A 19,579-nucleotide genomic window follows, 5' to 3' on the forward strand; every position below is an offset into this window, starting at 1 on the left:
GTATCTGCTGGTAGATCTTCTATCAGACATACTACCAGTCCAATCTGTATCTGTGTATCCAAACACATGTACATCTGTACTTGCCTCATAGAAAAGCCCATAATGTAATGTGGACTTCACATATCTCAATATGCGTCTGATTGCATCCAAATGTGGCTTTCTAGGTACTTGCATAAACTGACTCACAAGACCAACAACGTAGCTCAAGTCTGGCCTTGTAATGGTCATGTAGATCAAACTCCCTCCCAGCCTCCTGAACATAGTACGGTCTTCTATCTCATCCCCAACATCAGTACTCAACTTTACATTCTGCTCCAACAGGACTGAAAGTGGTTTGCATGTTGTCATACCATACTTGGACAACATATCCAAGCCATACTGTCTTTGGGACAGCTATATACCATCATTACATCTGATCACCTCAATGCCAAGGAAGTACCTTAGCTCACCTAAATCCTTCATCTCAAACTTCTTCTTAAAAAAATCCTTGACTTTATCAATCCCACTATCACTATCACCTATAATAATCAAGTCATCCACATAGATGACTATAATGACCAAACCTGCATCTCCCTTTCTCACATAAAGTGAGTGATTAGCATCAGAAACATAAAAGCCAATATTGACAAGATACTCTGTGATCTTATTAGACGATGCTCTAGGTGCTTGCTTGAGCCCATAGAGTGTCTTCTTCAACCTGCACACATACGTGGGATGCTCTAAATCTTCATAACCTGCTCGTTGATCCATATACACTTCTTTCTGCAAATCACCATGCAAGAAGGCATTCTTCACATCCATTTGCTGCAACCTCCAACCTTTGGCTGCTGCCAAAGCAATCACACATCTGACAGTTACCATCCTAGCATCTGGACTGAAGGTTTCTTTAAAATCTATGCCATATGTCTGGGCATAGCCTTTTGCAACCAGCTTAGCTTTGTACCTACTAATAGAACCATCTGCATTGTGCTTAATCTTATAAACCCACTTACATCCAATAGCTTTCTTGCCCTTCGGCAATGATACTAGATCCTAAGTCTTATTGGCCTCTAATGCAGCCATCTCCTCATCCATTGCTGCATCCCAATGAGCATGACCAACGGCCTCCCCAAAACATGTGGGCTCAATATCCTCAACTAGTTTCACCATATAATCATAATGGTGAGCTGCATAACCTTCAAAACCAAATCTTTTAACAGGGTATCTGACCCTGCTAGTTTTGCGTACCACCAGATCACTCAATGGAGCCTTTACATTACAATGAGCTCTCTGTATACCTGGTGTCCTGACAGAAGGAATACCAAGCTTATCATCCAAGCTCTCTGAGCCAGTGGAGTCTCCATCAAGAACTGCATCAATGCCATCTAACACTTTATTCTTTTCTTTGTCTTTATCTGTAGTGCTACTAGATGCACCTGAAGATGTAGAGGTACTCCTTAGTCTGGGACTAAGGACTACCAGATGATGTCTCTGGTCCACTAAGAGTCTGTAATTTTTGCTTTTCAGTCTGCACATGAGTGTCATGATCATCATCATCATCCAATGCATCACCACTAGATGCATACCAACTGCTCATTTCATCAAAGATGACATCCTTGCTCGCTTTGAACTTACATGCGACAGGGTTATAACAGCGATACCCTTTCTGCTCTAAAGAGTATCCAATAAAAACACATTTTTCTGCCTTTGGATCAAGCTTCTTTCGTAGCTCATCTGGCACATGAACGTATGCAACACAGCCAAATACCTTCAAGTGCGATACATCATGCTTCTTGCCAGTAAAGCATTCTTTAGGAGTCATCCCATGAATTGTAGCTGTGGGAGTTCTGTTCATAATATAAACAGCAGTATGAACAGCGTCAGACAAAAAATGCTTAGGCATATTCTTTTCAGCCATCAAGGCCCGTGCAACTTCTGCAATATGCTTGTTTTTCCTTTCTGCAACCCCATTTTGCTGTGGGGTATATTTGCATGTGAACTGTCTCTTTATCCCATGAGACCTCAAAAAATCACTGAACTTATTCGAGAGGTACTCTCCCCCTCCATCTAACCTTAAACACTTTACTTTCAAGCCTGTTTCTCTTTCAACTGCAGCCTTGAAAGTTCTAAAGTGCTCAAACGCTTCACTCTTTTCCTTCATAAAATATATCCACAGCTTTCTAGAACAATCATCAATGAATGTAACAAAGTATGAACTGCCTCCAAGAGATACATTTTGTGTAGGCCCCCAAATGTCTGTATGTATAATATTATGGATATTTCTGCTTACATCTTTAACATGTGAAAAGGGTTGTCTTGCCTGCTTACCAAACTGACATGCTTCGCATACCTTATGAAATTCTGCAACTCTAAATATGGGCAAACCTGTAACCAACCCTTTGGACTGCATTAATTTCAGTCTTTGTACATTTGCATGTCCAATGCGTTTGTGTCAAATTTCAATATCTGCAATAACACCTTTTCCTTTAGCATACATAGCAGCATTCGTAGTAGGAATTCCAGCATCCAGAGTAAACATACGTCCAACTCTACTTCCCTTTGCTACCAACCTGCACTTGTTATTGAAGTCATATATCTGAAAGATTTTTTGTCTTACCATCATGCAAGGACAAGAGAACTTTTCCAATGTGTGAAATTAGGTGGTATGAATCATCACCCGTCTGCACATAACCTGCATTTTGCAAATCCTGCATCTCTCCAAACCATTCAGCATGGTTGGTTATATGATTGGATGCACCTGAATCAACATACCCAACATCATTATGTGTTCCCTTTCCTGTAACAGCATTCAGCATATGCTGTATAACAAACAGACGTTCATTTTTGTCTTTATTTTGTCGTGAAGACGATGTATAGTTTCCTTGCCGCAACTTACCACTGCGAATATCATCTTTCTTAGCATAACATTGGGCTGCAATATGACCTGTTTTGCCACAGTAGTGACACACAATACCAGAGTTGTTAGAACCTTTGTTCTGCCATCCACCTCTTCCTCTAAAGCTCCCCCTACCTCTAAAGTTACGACGACCTCCTGAAACCTGCATATCGCCAAATTGCTGATTCAATCTGTTTTGCTGGTTGGCACTACCATGTCCTGTACCACGGCCTCTTGAAGAGAACCTGCCACGTCTCCTTCCTGAATTTGAGTAGAAAGCTTGGACCTGCTCACCACTTTTTTCAGATGTCTCACTCTGCATGTTGATCTCTTCAGTGATTATAAGGGAGACCAACTCATTGAAATCTGGAAATGGCTTTCTGACATATACGAAACTTACAAAAGACTTCCAAGCCTTTCATTGTTAAGTCCACCCAAGGTAGACAACACCAAATCATCATCATCGAGCATTGCATCAATCACTGCCAATGCATCTGCAATGCTTCTTACCTTCAGTGCATACTCATTGATAGACATCTTCCCTTTCTTCAATGTATTCAACTCTTGCTTGAGTTGAATCTTTCGTGCCTTTGTATTTACGGAAAACATACTTTCAAGTATGGTCAAAGCTGCATATAATCTGGATTTCTAATATGTCCCAGCATATTATTGTCAATTGCTGTAGACAGCCAATACATGACCTTCTTGTCTTTTGCATTCCATTTCTTCCGTGCCTTTGTCTCTTCTACAGTTGGAGGATCACTCACCTCCGGCTCCTTTTCTTCACCTGAAACAAACTCGTAGAGGTCCTTTCCAATAAGGAAGTTCGTGACACGGAACTTCCATGAAGGGTAGTTGTTCTTGTCGAGCTTCTCAATGATGGGGCTTCCACTGTTCTCTGCCATTATCACAAAACTAATACCAAACAGCAAGCAAATCTTCTACAACTCTCGACCTGTAGTGCACAGCAATACACCAGACAGCCTTTTTCCCTGTTTGCTCAATAATACATGCAATCTGCAATCTCTTTGCAGATAAACCTTATGTTTGCTTCTTGCAAACATCTCAAGAATTACAGATTCGCAATTTGTAACCTACGCATCCACTTTCGGTCAAAATAGCCGAAATCACAGTGTACCCTGAAACTGCTTGTCCGCAACCTTGTGGCTCTAAAACGGGGCCTGAAACAACCTCGGATGCCCAAAATAATTGCGGGAAAGTCCTAAAGGTTCTATTTGCAGAATACACAACACTCTTTGCGCACACCAAATCTCACTGTAATCTGAGATTTTTGCTTTGCCCTGCTTCCGGTGCCTCCACAAGCACTATCCAAGAGAAAGAGTGGAAGGATGGGAGAGTTGCTTACCCGTGGCTTGCTTGCTCGAACCTTGCTTCTTCTCCTTCACTTCAGCCTTCGAAATCAGCCTCTCTCAGTGGCGCGGCTCTGATACCATGTCAAGAATTGCGTGGTGGGGGGACTTGCTCAAGATGCTGCGCCGAACATACACAGAATGCACAAGGAGAAGCTCACTCAAGAGACAAGAAGAGAGATGGAGGCCAAAACGTTTTCTTGCTGGTTTCTTCTTCTTCTTCCACACACTTTACAATGTACAAAAAGTATAGATAATATACAACATAAAGGAAAGTGGTCTACTAAGTCAAACAATGCATAACCGACTACACTAGTCGACTGGTGCTATAACTATGCCAGCTGTAAATAGGTGTAACAACCTGAATATAATAAGTAATGAGTCAGTGGCCATGCGAGAGTCATAATGACCACCGACGTGCTAAGTGTAGACGTGTGGACCCATCTAACCAGGCGGTCCATCATCAATGCCCGTATGTGTTGAGCTTGTCATCTCAACAGTCTTCAGGACTGTAAACCGAGGCTTGGCGGTGAGTGGAGGCCGTCCTTGAGATGGATCTTCACTTCAGTCCAGATCACCCCCCCCAAATCACCTTTCCTGGAGAGCCTACTCTGCCTGTGGCAGGGCCTCCGTAAGACCCTAATCCAGAGCCTCCCAAGTTGCCAGGAGGAAATAGACCGTTAGTCGGTGATCTGGAACCTCCAGGTCAAAGATAGGGAAGGGGCACAGATAGGTGAGCGCCCCTACATCCAGTGGGCTGGGTGGGAGGCCGGCCCGGCTTGTTCCATGAGGACATGGCGGGAGGTGTAGAGGATGGTAGAGGAGGAGGTGCTGCAGCGACTATCAGGTTGCATGAGAGGAGTGGAGTTGAAGAGAAGAGAGATAGACGCAACAATACCTCCGGAGTGGCTTTTCCCCTCGATACGAGAGCCGATAAAGTTCGGGGAGGTATGGGCAGCTAGGTTCTCTCCAGCAGGCATCCCTCTTCAGGTGGTAGGTAGATTGGGTGGCGCCCCCCAGGGGACCTTCGCCGTTCAGGAGAGGGGACGTCTGTCCCTTGACAGAGGGCACCAGGATGAGGGGATTGCCACCTTTTCGTGGAGGAGGATTCGGGTGGTGGGTCTTCAGGGGAAGACTTGGCGACTGGACCCCTATGTTTTCTGGAAGGAGCGCAAGGAGTGGCACCTTTGGATCTGGGAGGGTAGACCACTTGATGAGTTGGAGTGGGATCTAGGAGAGTGGCTATGGCCGGCGTCTGCGGTCGCCAAAAAGCCACCCAGGTTCCTAGAGTATACTGCCAGGATTGGCAGACATGTACTGATGCAGGAGGATATGAAATGGGCGCCGTCACGCAGCAGGCACTGGGCGGAGCACAGCATCACGGAGCCCTTTCGATGGACCTTTTGGCGCCACCTATAGGATAGCTGGAGGCCGAGGAGGGTGTCGTATTTTTTATGGCTGTTGGCACATGGAGGCTTGGCGGTGGGAAGCTAGCTTGCCCAGATGCAGAAGGAGGGAGGTTGTAAGCGCTGCATACAGCAGCCTTTGGAAACCCCAAAGCATTGCCTTTGGTCTTGTGAGGAGGCGCAGCTCGTGTGGAGAGGAGTATGCCGTATCCTTCGACGTATAGTACCCACCCTTGGGTGTATTTCATGGGGAGCCTTCTGTTGGCAGGCAGTCAGCCAGGGCCGTCACCTTTTGTATGAGGCCGGGATGCAGGACACGATATTCATGATCGAGGCAGGGTCATGCGCAGTGGTCGGTCTTGAGGCTTTACCCATCCGCCAGATACTTGAGCCCACAGCAGACCGCTCGGAGATATGGGAGATCATAGGGAGTCTTACTGGATGGTATATTTGGAAGACACGATGCTAGGTGGCTTTCGGCGGAGAGAGACTTTCAGCACTTGCGAGCTTAGCAGAGCTATGGACTTCCATCATCCATTCTCTTCGCGGCCGATGGGATCAGGTGCAGGGCGGGTCCAAGGCTCGTCAGGAGCTCCGTGGTCACTTCATGCGTACCTGGGGCGGCCAGGGCCTGTTCTTTGTGATGTAGGCAGGCAACCCCATTTGGCGATATAGCCCCTCCCCCCCCCCCCCCCATGGCTTCTTGCCCCCATCCCCCCTAGACCGCCTTGAGAGGCTTGTATACATGATATACTGGTGACTCTACTTCAGCCCGAGCTAGTCTGTTGAGTAGGAGCACTCTGTTATAATCAGTTTTTTGAGTAATATAATCAGCCACATTTTACTTGCAAAAAAAAAAAGTACCAATGGCTTTCTTTCCAACAGGCGATGTAACTAAAGCCCATGTTTAATTCTTCATGATAGAATCATATTTAACTTGCATTGCTGCCATCCAATGCACACACTGTTATGCATCCTTAGAATCAGGCTCATCATCATCAAGTGTGTTTGCTGTCACGAGGACATGTATTTTTGAAATCTCACTTAACATGTGGATTAATTTTTAATCACATGGTTAAGTAAATGTTGCACATGTGAGGTGCAACTAGGGTTAAAGTAAATTTACGATCCCAGGACCCAAGGAAATCACAGGATGTCAAAGGCAAAAGTTGCTATAACCGCATAGGTACTTGGTGGTATCTGGTGCCAGTTGTTGACCTAGGTGATTCATTTGGCAATAAGTGTCAGTTGGTGACACTAGAGAAGTGTCATTTTATGGTACCTAACGCCAATCTAATGGTCAAATATGGCACAAAGACAGTAGAGAATAGAAGTTGCCTAGCCAATTTAATTATTGGCCAGTCGGATTATTTTTCAAGGCATCGAAATAATTATTAGATTAATTTTCAGTGTATAAAGACTGAAAATTAATATTTAATTATTGATAATGCTAGAAGAACCATTTGGGAAGGCTATCATTTGTCAAAAATGCCCATGCAAGTCTGAAAAATGTTTTTAGAGGTTGGAGAGAGACATTTTTAGTGTGTTCATTCTACAAGAGAGAGGGAGGAGATGCTGCTGGTTTGATTTGCAGCCATTGGAGGATCTTTTGAGGTAGCCAAGGGCAGGAGAAGACGAATCAATAGCAACTGACAACATCTATAGGTTGTTGAGACAAGGCCGCAGCAGTAAATGACTGATTTTCTTTAGTTCTTTGCATCTACAAGCTGTTGTGGCAAGGAAGTAGCTGCATTTGATTGGTTTTCAATCATTCTTCGCGGCAAAACTCTGAATTTTCTCTCTCTACAGCTTTCTCTCTCATCTCCCAGCCATTTCACAACCTTGCTTTGAAGATTTTAGTATTTGGACCCTTGGAGGCTGAGAAATTGCAAATATCTCTGTTGTAAACCCTAATTTACAGCAGAAATTAGGGTTTAGCAACAGCCTTGGGAAGCGTGCAAAAAAAAGGAAGCTCCAAGACTTGGATTTTTCAGGGCTGAATGTGAATTTCAGCTAAATTCAGGTGAGGACTAGCCAACCATTGAATTTGGGCCATTCCCATCATCTATGAAGTGGTGAAGGCCAATTAAGTGCCCGAATCAAGGCAGATTGAAGACTTGCTAGTCACTTTGGACAGCAAGGGAAGTTTGGATTGCAAAGGGGATCAGGAAAATCCCATTGTAAATCAACGGCACCAATTTTGGGGCCAATCCGGTGTGCATTGTCCAAGATTAGTAGAGTAAATTTGTATTTTCAGATTTGCATTTATTGTTTGTTGCTGTAATTAAGTTGTAATCAGGGAATCACCTTCCTATCTGAGAGGAAGGCTGGTTATAGTTTGCTGCCATAACAAACTCCATAGCATTAGCATGATCATGTAGACACGTTTGTCTTCAAGTACGACCAGCAAGAGGAGCATCCAAATGACTATCTTGTAGAGTCTGCAAGTACCATCTAGGTATATGTCTAGTCTCTTGATTATGTACATGCTCTTGATGAACTTGATGTTCATCATTTTGTTGAATATTCAGATCCCCCATAGGCTGAATTTCTGCACTATTTAATGGTGCAGTTGGCTAAACATTTTGTTCATTTAATGAAGCTCTAGCTGTATCATCATAAGAAACAGGTAGCAGCCCTTCAAATACATCTTTTGCAGCCTTATATGTGTAATAGCCAGCTAGAGGTAATTTTGGTTTTGTATCAAAAATCATCTCTCTACTGATAAAAAACTTTCTTGGAAACAAGATTGTACAATCTATACCCTTTGCTTTCACTATTGTATCCTACAAATATGTACTTACTAGCCTTATTGTCCAACTTTTTTATCAATACTTTGGGAATATGAGCATATGCAAGACACCCAAAAGTACGAAAGTGACAAACTAAAGGTTTACGGCTATTCCAAGCCTCAAAAGGCGTTATATTTTTCAATGCCTTAGTAGGGTACCTATTCAAAATGTAATAGATCACTAGTCTTAAAAAAAAACGACGAGTTCTTGCTATTGCACCGCATTGCTTCCCTCGCCTTCGACTAATTTGCCGCTTGCGCCAGTCCTCCTCTGCCGCTCCCCTCCCCCCCTTGCCCGCCTCCTCCGCCTTGAGACCCGGACAGGCAGTCATACCACCATTTGGAAAACAGTATTTTCCTCTCTTGCCCCCCACTCCTCACCATCGACTCCCCACTGCTAGTTGCTCCCCCCCTTGCAGCAACTCCCCCCCTCTCGGTAGCACAGCAACATGATTGGTAGGCTCCCAGTAGGGACGCGCAATGGAAACCCCTGGTCAAACATCGACGCATTCTGCGAGTGTTCCCCAGTCAAACACCTTGCGTATCATCCTCTTTGAGGAATAGCTCCTAGCCATTTGGGCCACAGAGTTGGAGCTGAAAGAAACATTGATTTTTGGTCAGGTTGTTGGACACTCCCCATCAAGGGCCCAACTGGGGGATTGGCTCCACTCCACGCTGCGCATTGGTACAACGCAGATCGTGGAGGCAGTCCTCATGGGCTAAGGGATCTTCATGGTTCGACTCACCTCTGCGGACGCAGCTCGTGAGTTAGTGGAGAGCTTGCCCTATGCCTCCACGAAGGGGGTCATTTACATGGTTCCTTGGTATAGCGGCTTTACAGTGGAGACATTTGCACTCCATAACAGTTTTCTCAAACACCCACTCACCCTACTTTCCCCTGGATTGATTGTAGAGTACTGCCAGTTAGTCGACTTTGGACGGCTCTTTGGCACAGTTCTTCCTGTCTCCTTCGCAGATGCATTGATAGCTGTAGGAGTCCCAAAGGTACAAATGACTGTGAAAGACACAAAGAGTATATCAAAGTTCTTGGAGATTGAGGCAGGAGGTCACTCCTTTAGGCAGTAGGTCATTGTGACTAGGCAACCAAGGCAGTGCTTGCACTGCCACGACTTTGGGCATCAGGCAGCAGATTGTACGTGTTTTGGAGCCAAGGCGGCTTCGGCAACAGGCCCATAGGTGGATGCTGGCGGCTTCATACGGGTCTAGAGATGACAGAGAGGGAGACGGTAGGGGGGCCGTAGCCAGCTCCTCAGACCTAGCCTCGACAGCAGGGAGTTGGAGGGTGAGCAATGCTTCCTCGGCAAAGCACTCTACAGTTCCTCCCCCCCCCCCCCCCCCCCCCCTTTGCCCGGCCCACCCGACAGGACCGTAGTCCCCTACATCCACCACCTGCACCACAGACTACCTCACTTGAGATCCCACAGCCCCCTCCTCCCCCCCCACCTCCCATACTCCCCCCATCGACTCTGGCCCCATAGTTTCCCCCCCCCCCCCCCCCCCCCCCCCCCCCAGACACCCACCACATACCTCCAACCATCCCCCGACCCCCCTCTTTCCCCCCACCACCTCCCCTCCCCTGTCAAGTATCCCCCCTGATCCACACTCGGTTTAGGTGATTCCCCTAAGACCCACCCCCCCTCCTCCCACAGGAGGTGATGAGCCACACACACTTGCATCCTCCTCGCGCCAGTAGTGCTCCCCCTCCCATACTACCACTAGCTCATCTGCCCTTGCCGCCCGTCACACTTTCCCGAGACGGGCACAACTGTTGCCATAGGAGGTCTTCCGCAATGGCCATGGTCGTACCGAAGAGTTGCGGAGCGCGGAGAGAGTTCCCACTACCTCTTGAGGTGGAGATCTTCGTGGTTCGTAAGTTAAGAAGGGGCAAGGTCCACCATCTACTAGCACCGCCGGATGGACCAAACTACGCTTTTTTCCTTCAGTCCTCTTACTCAGAGGATTGGACGACGACACAGATAGAGGAGCTGAAGAGTCAGGTGGCGGACCACACCTCCTAGTGGATGGGAGAAGAAGGACTAGCACTGTTTGCACAGCAGTGGCCTGGTTGCATGATGGACATTAACTGGTGGGTTGGTGCCGAGGTCCCATACTTGAGCATTATCTTCGAGCCCCTCCACAGTGGAGAGCTCCATGGGATGTGATCGAGTGGCCCTTGGCATAGGCAGCCTATTTCTACCAGTATACAAAGTCACGACTCTCAACATGATTGATAGATGCATTGATAGTACCACATGGTGCATCTATCACCCCTATGGTCCGGCTGAGGGCCACCATGGGGGACTGGAGTTTGCCGTCCAGACCGGCGGCAAAGCGTACTTGTATGCCCCATAGTTTTTTCTCCTTATTAGCAGCCTCCACATCGAATAGATGCCTGTTCGGTCAATCACAGGTTTCCCCACGAGCTTACACCTTGCATCCTGGAATGTGAATAGTCTCCACTATAGTGCGGCATGTGGTTCTAGGAAGTTGATTGTTCGGCTGGAGCTGTAGCCTGCTCTTGCCGGACGGTGTTACGCGAGCGGTGATCGAGAACAAGCCTCACTCACAACCCGATAATGAGATGTTAAGGAGTGCCAGTTAGGGTAATTGACTTTGTCGAATGCACAACACAACTTGGAAAATTTAAATATTCGACGAAACCCACAAACCACACAAGACAACTCACAAAGAAAGTATCAAAAATTTTGACAACAACCAAATAAATTATATTCTCATACCTTAATAGCCTCGATCTGAAGCTTGACACCACAAAGTCTAACTTCTTCCTTTTCCACAATAGCATGTCCAAAAATTCTCTCGCATGCGACCCTCCTCTCACATCTCTCACAAGATGACAAGAAGATACAAGGGAAGGGGGCTCCTAACTCTCTACTTTCCTCTCCTTTTATAGTTTTTTGACATCCTCCCTTATGTTGAATCATGCTTTTGCTTTCCCAAAAAGCCTTAGGCTTTTTATGCCTTTAAGGCAATTTAATATTTTTAATGTTTAAGATATTAAAGCTTATGTTATTTTAAAGCCTTTAAGGCTTTTTTGTTTGCTGAACGGTCTGCTTTGTGGGCCCTTTTTTTTCTATTGTGTCTTCCCTCCATCGCATCAGCAACTAGAACCTTCTCCTCTTGAATTTTCTTCCTGTTATCCTTCAAAGGTCTTGATTTCCGCCTCTCCCTCCTCCTCGCTGTCTTGTTTGGCGTCTTCCTCATTTTCCTCCTCATTCTCTTCCTTCGTCTGTTCTTTCTCTACTCCATTGACACCGATTGCCTGTTCATCGCCTTCTGTTCCATTCGCACCCTCTGTCTGCTCTTCCCTTTTCTCCTTTCTTCCTCTCTGATCTAGTCTTACTCTGTTCCGCCCGCCCTTTCTCGCTCACATAGGCCAACAGTAGCCTTTTAGCTTTCCCAAGACGTGGGTCGCTCCATTATCAACAGTGCAGGCGTGGGTCAGACTCCTTTTTCCAACACGCAGACGCAATGGCACATCCCTCTCTCTCTCATGCTATAGAAGAATATTTGAAAAATGGAACGAGATCTGCAGAGCTGGATGAAGCTGTGATAGAAACACACTGACGCAACAATCTCAGCATCCTTCTCTGGTACCTGATAGTAGAGACAGTCTAGCCTCTCTATCTCTCTTTTTGTGAGTCGGCTAGTTCTGTGTTGTCTGCTTCTTCCCTTTTCTCCTTCTTCAAGCCTGGCAACAAAGGCGAGCTTCTCCACTAGTTTTTCCCCGAGTTTGCCTGCCTCTTCTCTCTCTCTCTACAAACTCCAATTTCTCAGCTGGCTTGTCAACAACATCTTTGCAGAAGTTGCCGGGACCTTCAATTGAGAGGTCGATCCCCGGCATTTCGTAATTCCAGGTGCAATCAGCTTTGATGACAACAAAGGACGCCTGCACGAGATCTCCGTCGTACTCCACCGTCTCTGTGAAGCATTCTTCCTTGTGCAGCAGAAATCGGATGCCATGGCTCGAACAAGTACCACAAGCCAGCAGCAGCACAGTGCCACCATGATACATGTGATGGCCACAAAGACAGTGGTATGCCCTGCATACTTCTTCATGAGGCATCTTTGCCACTCGCACGAACTCCCGCAGATCTTCTTCTTTCTGAGTCCCCAAGCCTGGTGATGGCGGGACAAGGTAAAGGCGATAGCGCCTCCAAACAATTACTTGACAAATCCAACGAGACAATTGACATCGTTGAAAAGAATGAATCAGGCAGGTGGGATATGCCACATCCTTTGAGAGAAACTTCGCTATCTGCTGGTGACAGCAACAGCGCAGAAAGTTCCTGGTTGGAGGCTTCTGACTCGTTACATTCTTCTTTTTTCTCAAAGTGGGAAAACTCCTCTGTATCCGCGGAGGAAAGCCTGACCATCTCCACTTCGGCATCCTTCAACAGCCTTTTGTAGGAACGATAAAGTTCGTCAGCCTGCAATATTGTTTGGACCATATTTGAAGAAGTACAGGTGATAGTAGGAACAATGGCATGTGCTTTAGTTTTTTTCCAAAAATGTTTTTATATATATGACATGAAGAGCTGGAGTACTTCTGACAGCATCCCCTAAGAAACTTAAGTATTCTCTCTTTTCAGCTGCCTCGGCCAAAGAACAGCCTATGTGTTCACCTACCATGCGATAGACACCAACCTGCTCATAACCAGCTTGATCAAGAATGGCACGAACATTCTCTGACATGAAATCTACACCAAGAACAGCAATATGCTTGCAGCCAGCATCTGCCATCTTCACAGCCCGGTCTTCATGTACGGACATGAAGCACAACCACCAGTCATTGAACAGCCTTAAACCGAAGAAACCCCAGGAACTATAGAAAGTTTAGATAGTTTAATTTTGAGCTGATACATCTGGCACTGAGGAGAATGTTGAAGAAATAGCATCAGAAGCAACAGGAAGCTTTGTTCTGTAAATCCCATCAACGAAAGATTGATTGAACTTAGGCTTTGAGTCGCCCTTCAAGGTGACAAACCAATTCTCTAGAGCAATCCTAGTGAGCGGGTCCCTTTGAATCTCTGAGAGGGTAATGGTTTTGCCCGTGCCCAAAATTCCTGTTTCAATCTGAGCAGCTACATCCTTTTGAATGCTAGGAGCGAAACCATTATTGGAATTTTTATTTTCATGCAATGTGCCCTAGCAGAAATATGATTTGGAAAAGAACGTCGTGCACAACCATACATGATTTGATAAAGCATGCAATTAATCGAATCCATGACCTGCTACCATTCGAACAATGCTCACACAAAAAATATGGATGCACTGAAAATATTTGTGCCTAGCCTATCTAGAGGTGATTGTGCGTCATGCAAGATGTAAACAAAATTCCTTGTTAATCTAAAATTCCTTATCCTCACCTCTCAGCTCTCTTCAAAAATATATAACATACTCCGCTCCTCCCGCCCATAATCTCACCAACACTCTAGAAAGGATGGTCCTCAAGATGTTGACATAAATAACCCATCTCACAATTGATGGCGTCCTTCACGACCCTCTAAACTCACCCAACCACCTTACACTCTCAACCAGAGGTTCCTAACTTTGTGATGAACATCCCAAATGGTGCATGCAAGAAATGTGCGTGCTTAATGACATGTGCTCTCTCATGTGCGCGTGCATCTACAATTTACTGCATATAGTTGCAGCGGACCTCATGCCGTGTTGGTGCTCAATGATGGTGCAAAACGTGCATAATCCCAACCCATGGCATGGAAGTATTTGATAAGAACAGGAGATGACCCCCGAGTGTAGTGCATCAACAAGTGCAACGTGAAGTGCTCGTGAACCCATAATCCCTGTGATGTGCAAGAGTCTCCACAAAAAAACATACCTTGTTCCTCAATGGTAGCTATTGACAAACACAAGCTTCATCCTGTCCAAAAAATACCAAGCTCGACCAAGGCTATCAAGTTTCACACTGAACAAATCAAACAAAATGACAAAAACAAATTCTAAGCTAGACAAACACAAGAAATCCAACTATGAAATAACAAAACAAACTGTCACACAAACAACTAAGCTAGCAAAAATCAAACCTAACTACCGTTTGACTAGGGGATTTCAGTTTTCAGAAAAACGCTTGACAACGGATCAACATCTTACTTCTACAGGAGCACAAGCTCACTCCCATCCAGGCCAAGCGGGTAGGGAAGGTACTCGCGGGCAGCTCACACACTTACTGGGAGCACGCCATAGGTGCCCACGGCAGGAGTGGAGGCATATGCACCTCTATTGGTCCGAGTCTCACCGCCTGTGTACGAGACCACGAGACGAGAGTGGTAGGGAGGGTTCTATGGATCAGATTGGATATTGGGGACTCGTTCCTTGGAGTCCTCAATGTCTATGCCCCTACGGAGGTTAGGGCATGCAGTAGGTTCTGGGTGGAGATCGCGGATGGACTCCCAGAGGTGGACTCGTGGATCGTTGGAGGAGACTTCAACAACCTGGAGGCTTTGGAGGACCAGCAAGACAGAGGCAGAAACTACCAGGGCATGGTTGGGGAGGAGCAGGAGGCATGGGAGGTCTTTCTATTGGCAGTAGGAGCACGTGATGCCTTGAGAGACCGTGCCTTCCACAGGAGGGAAAGGTCACTGGACTTCTCTTGGGGATACATGCAGCTAGGTGGAGCCCTGTTGGAGCGGTTGGACAGGTTTTATGGGGAGAGTGGGAAGGCTCTTGTGGAGGCCAGATTGAGCAGTTGGTGAGCACCGCATTGTCCGATTATTCTCCTGACACTTGATCCCCTAGCATCTGCCCTAGACACACGATCTTGTCAGATCCTTGACTCGATCTATAGGAGGGAGGAGGTGATGAGACACTTAGAGCAGATTTGGACCAAGGAGTGGGGCAGGAGGGACCAGATCGCAGAGGAGGTTGCAGAGGTCAGTCGAGTCGAGTAGAATCTGTCAAGAGCCAACTATACAGGCTAGGCAACAAAGGTGGGAGGAGGAGAGAGCACTCCGGTGGGACATTACAGCCACGCAGAGATTATTACAGGAGGCACCGGGGGATCCCATCCTCCACGCACAGGAGGTGCGCGCGCAAGCAGCCATTGCTGGTCTAGAAGATAGGCGCTCAGAGTTCTCTTTCCGCACCTCAGCAACGTTCTGGGCGCGAAAGGGGGATAGAATGCGTAGGGAGTTCTTCTAGGTGCACTAGCCTCGCACCGCAAGAGACCAAATAGGCAGCCTTTGGGATCAGTATGGGAAAAGCCCCAAAATTTGACCGTCCAGTGTGCGTAATTTCAGTTAATTTCAGACTGAAACCACAATACATGTGCCAATGTTTACCAAAGATACAAAAGCCCCAAATTTGCTGACCCAAATGCCTACAAATTTCTGCAATTTGTGCACTGAAGCACTTGCTAAAGCAAAAATTGACATGTCCCTGCAAAAGCCCTTTGCTTTGGTTCTGGAATTTTGAATAAAATAATAAAATATACCTGTGGCAGCTGATGACATTGCAGTGTGGGACTGTCCAGCAGATGATGTTGTAGTCTAGGACTGTCCAGTAGATTTACAGGTGATGACTGCAGAGTCGGAAAGATGCTGATGTGGCAGTCAACTGTAGCCTGCAGAGACTGCGCAAGATCCAGATGTGGCAGGGCGGAGTTGGTAAAACAGCTGGCAGAGTTGTCGCAGAACTGGCAGGCAGAGCTGGTGCAGAGCTGGCGGAGGACTGCAGGGCAGCATGGCAGACTGCAGCACGGCGATGGATTTGGCTCTGATACCAAATGTTTGAGATGACGGACAGCAGATCAGCTTGAGAGAGTGAACACAATAGAAGAGAGAGAGAGTGTGGTCATAGCTCGACTCTTGATTGATTGCAAGTGAGGTACCAAGTACAAAGTACAACCCTTAGAATTTAGGGTTGTGTAAGTGACTAAGTGCATTCACACACAGATTTGTGTAATGTGCGGTAAGTGACCAAAAGGTGTAATATAAATACACAGATGAAGAATAATGTGACTGGGGGGAAAAACCTCTCTTATGGAGAGTAAAAAGGTGCCCCGGTGTCCTATGTGCAAATCACTAACACTCCTGTGTGAGCATAGGCATGAGTAAAACCCAACACTTCTCTGCTTTATCCCATTGGCTTTTGGCAAAAGTGTAGTGGCAGCAACAAACATTAGTGCTGGGGATACTAATTTGTTAATTACCACCAGTTTACCACAAAAACTGAGCAGGAGGGACCTTATTATAGAAATTTTCTGCTCAATTGTGCTCAGTATTCACTGCATATTTTCTGTAGTTGTTGCTCCAAGGTGCAAGGGACAGCAGCAGAAGATTTCTCCAGCTTTTATTACCTTAAAAGAAAGCTGCATGATCCACAGAGGCATCTCATCCTGTCCCAAATATAGGATCTCTGCTTTGGCTTAGCTGATTACAGCTCCTGACAGTTGGGACATATTGATTATACACTCCAAAAAGCCTGTCAACATTACCTTTCTCAGCCAGCAGGATGCTCGAATTATCATCCATGATTGCCCGTCAGCATTACTATCATCCATGAATGGCTGAGCGCAAATCTGAGACCCATCAAGGAGAGGGAGCCCTCAAATAAAGGCTTTCTGAGCTTGTAGTCTATTACCTTGAGCAATGGATCTGTTGCAATGGCGAAAGGTTTGGAATTTGCCATGGTCAAAGAAAGGCTTCCACTGACCTGGCTTTTCTTACCAGGGACTTGGGGCAAAAGCTTGATACATGCTGATTAGTGAACCTTGGTATTTCACATTTTTCAATGCAACCATTTGCAAAACTGTAGATATCTCTTCCATGTACCTCCAGATGCTGTATAGACCTCTGCCAAGATCTCGTTGGGACCTAGAGATCTCCTTTCTTCATCTTTTGGACCACAAAAAGTATTTCTTATTCAGAAAAAGGAAGTAGCAGCAGTATTGCAACCTGGGGGGAGAGAACCTCTGCAACCAGCTCCAGGAAATCCCAAACCTACCTAGTACAGTCAGGCTCAACCTGCAATATTAGACAGATGTTTAACAAAGGCCTTGGCTATTAACACATCAGCTGAATGTCGATTGCCCTCTTGATCCATGAGCACAATAAAATCGATTTGCTTGCTTTGCCTGTAGAGCTCTGTAAAAAGAAGGGGTGGGGGACATCTCTCCCAACAACCATGAGCCTTTCAGTTATATTTTGATAGCCTGAACATTACATTTTCCTTCAGCTGCAGTGGAATCTTCAGCACCCTCTAAGAGCTGTATGAGAGTATTGTCATAGGCCAAATGGTAATAGCAGCCAACATCTTCTACATTTGGTAGCATTATCCAAAGTTTTCTTTCTGAAAACAGCCCGAGATCTGCCATGATCTTTTGCCACCAGGAAGATGGCTTTCAGGCCTTCTTTTTGAACATTGAAGAAACTGAGCTTTTTATTTTTATTTAAAACCAGACATTTTAGTGATCATGACTAATGATGGCATGCTGCCACATGGGATATCTGTTTATGTCTTCTTGGTGCGATCATTATCTGATTGGTTGAAGCAAAAAGCTTGAATGTAAACTGCTTGCATTGCGGTATTTTCAAGGTTTATTTCTGTCCCTTCCTATGCAGGTTATATTGTTTATGCTTTCGATAAAGCGATTTCAAGGTATCAGATTTCAAGCTTTTCTTAGGCTGATGCTTCCTTTTTCTACATTTCTTACGTCTTCTCTTTTTGGTTGGACTAGGGTTTTAAAAGAAGTACAGATAAGAAGTATTTTTAACTATCCTTGGATATCGATGCAGCACAAAACATGAACTCCTAGAACTCGTGGTCATAGTAGATTTGGCTGGTTGGGGCTTCAAAAGTGTGGATGTTCGCGGTTACCTAGCACTACTTGATATTCTCCAAGTAGGTGTTTCACTAGTTGTTCTCCTTTTCTAGTGGGAAAACTGATTAAATTCTGCTACATTGTTCCTTGTTTTTGCGAAGAATGGTATGTAATATGATGATTTGGTTCAAATCAGATGCATGACAAGAGAGTTATGTTGTTAATCTTAGGAAAACCTAAGGTATGGCCTTGATTTGGAAGTCTGAGCATAGGAGTATTTTTATATTTTTATTTGTAGGAACATTATCTCAAGCATTTGGGCAAGATGGTATTGATACATGTACCTTATATATTTTGGGCAGCATGGAAAGTTACTTCTCCCTTCTTTAACGAGTTCACTCGCGAAAGGGTAATCTGTGTCCTTCAGATATGAACAGACAATGTGATCTTATTACTAAGATCTCTCTTTGTAATTTCCTCTTTATGTTTTCTGAATGGCAGATGATGTTTGTGGAGGACAAAAACATGAGGTCTGTATTGCTAGAAGAAATTGATGAAGATCAACTTCCTGAAATTTATGGAGGAAAGCTGGCACTTCAGCCTGTGTGATATGGCATGCACGTATGCTATTGTCTTTGGCAAATCTTGCTAGTTGGGATTGGTACGAGTGTTCAGCATTTACCATAAGATCTTTTGCTCGTGTGCAAACATGCACAAGTGATGCCAAGTTCTTTTTGCTCGTGTATAAACATGCACACGTGATGTCAAGAAAACATAAAATTTTTATAAATTGCTGTTGCATCACCTTTGTTGTTGTTGAGTTGCTTGTTGTAGTTATTCAATTGCCTGTTCACAAGACAAACATTACTTGAAAATGTAAGATCTTCTCGTTCTCGTGTGTAGCACAAGAAGAGACTGCTGGAAGTTTATTCCACTTTCTATGTTTTGCACTTGTTTAGGCTTGGAATTTGGTTCCCTGTCTCTTTTGTCACTCCTTTGAAGGGGGAATAGTTGCTTCATCATATGTTGGCAGGGATAGGGAGTTAATTTTGCTTCTAAAGATTTGTGATATGAAAGTGTAAAACCCAACATCAAGGTGATATTGGGGAAAGAGTTTGCACAAAACAAGGAAGAAAGCAGTGATGACATGGCACATTGTTTTTGTTTTTGTTTTGTTTTCTTTTTCAACTTTTTGACCAAATGAGAGGGCCAAGCTTGTTTTGAGACTACTGAGCTTAGTTTTAAACCACATGGAGTATGGACAAAGCCTCTAGGTCTAGGGGGAATGAGGGAAAGAAGCCAAGGTGGAGTGTAGAT

General features: G+C 45.3%; 1 protein-coding gene across 3 annotated transcripts in view; it reads left to right on the forward strand.

Moving 5' to 3' along the window:
- Positions 1 to 19,066, forward strand: part of LOC148037368 (uncharacterized) — a 79,608-nt gene extending 60,542 nt beyond the window's left edge. Inside the window, exons 3-7 of one of the 3 annotated variants that reach the window (XM_087676278.1) lie at positions 18,063 to 18,099; positions 18,237 to 18,342; positions 18,459 to 18,503; positions 18,625 to 18,671; positions 18,764 to 19,066. In XM_087676278.1, the coding sequence (XP_087532404.1) occupies positions 18,063 to 18,099; positions 18,237 to 18,342; positions 18,459 to 18,503; positions 18,625 to 18,671; positions 18,764 to 18,767 (239 nt within the window). In that variant the 3' untranslated portion in view covers positions 18,768 to 19,066. Of the gene's footprint in view, positions 1 to 18,062; positions 18,100 to 18,236; positions 18,343 to 18,458; positions 18,504 to 18,560; positions 18,672 to 18,763 lie in introns of all 3 variants that reach the window. The other 2 variants (XM_087676279.1, XM_087676277.1) reach the window with 2 other exon arrangements.
- The last annotated feature ends 513 nt before the right edge of the window (positions 19,067 to 19,579 follow it).

The sequence above is a fragment of the Lygodium microphyllum genome, chromosome 4 (assembly GCF_053477565.2).
Source record: "Lygodium microphyllum isolate KBCC chromosome 4, Lygodium_microphyllum_v1.1.10, whole genome shotgun sequence".
Taxonomy (NCBI): Eukaryota; Viridiplantae; Streptophyta; class Polypodiopsida; order Schizaeales; family Lygodiaceae; genus Lygodium; species Lygodium microphyllum.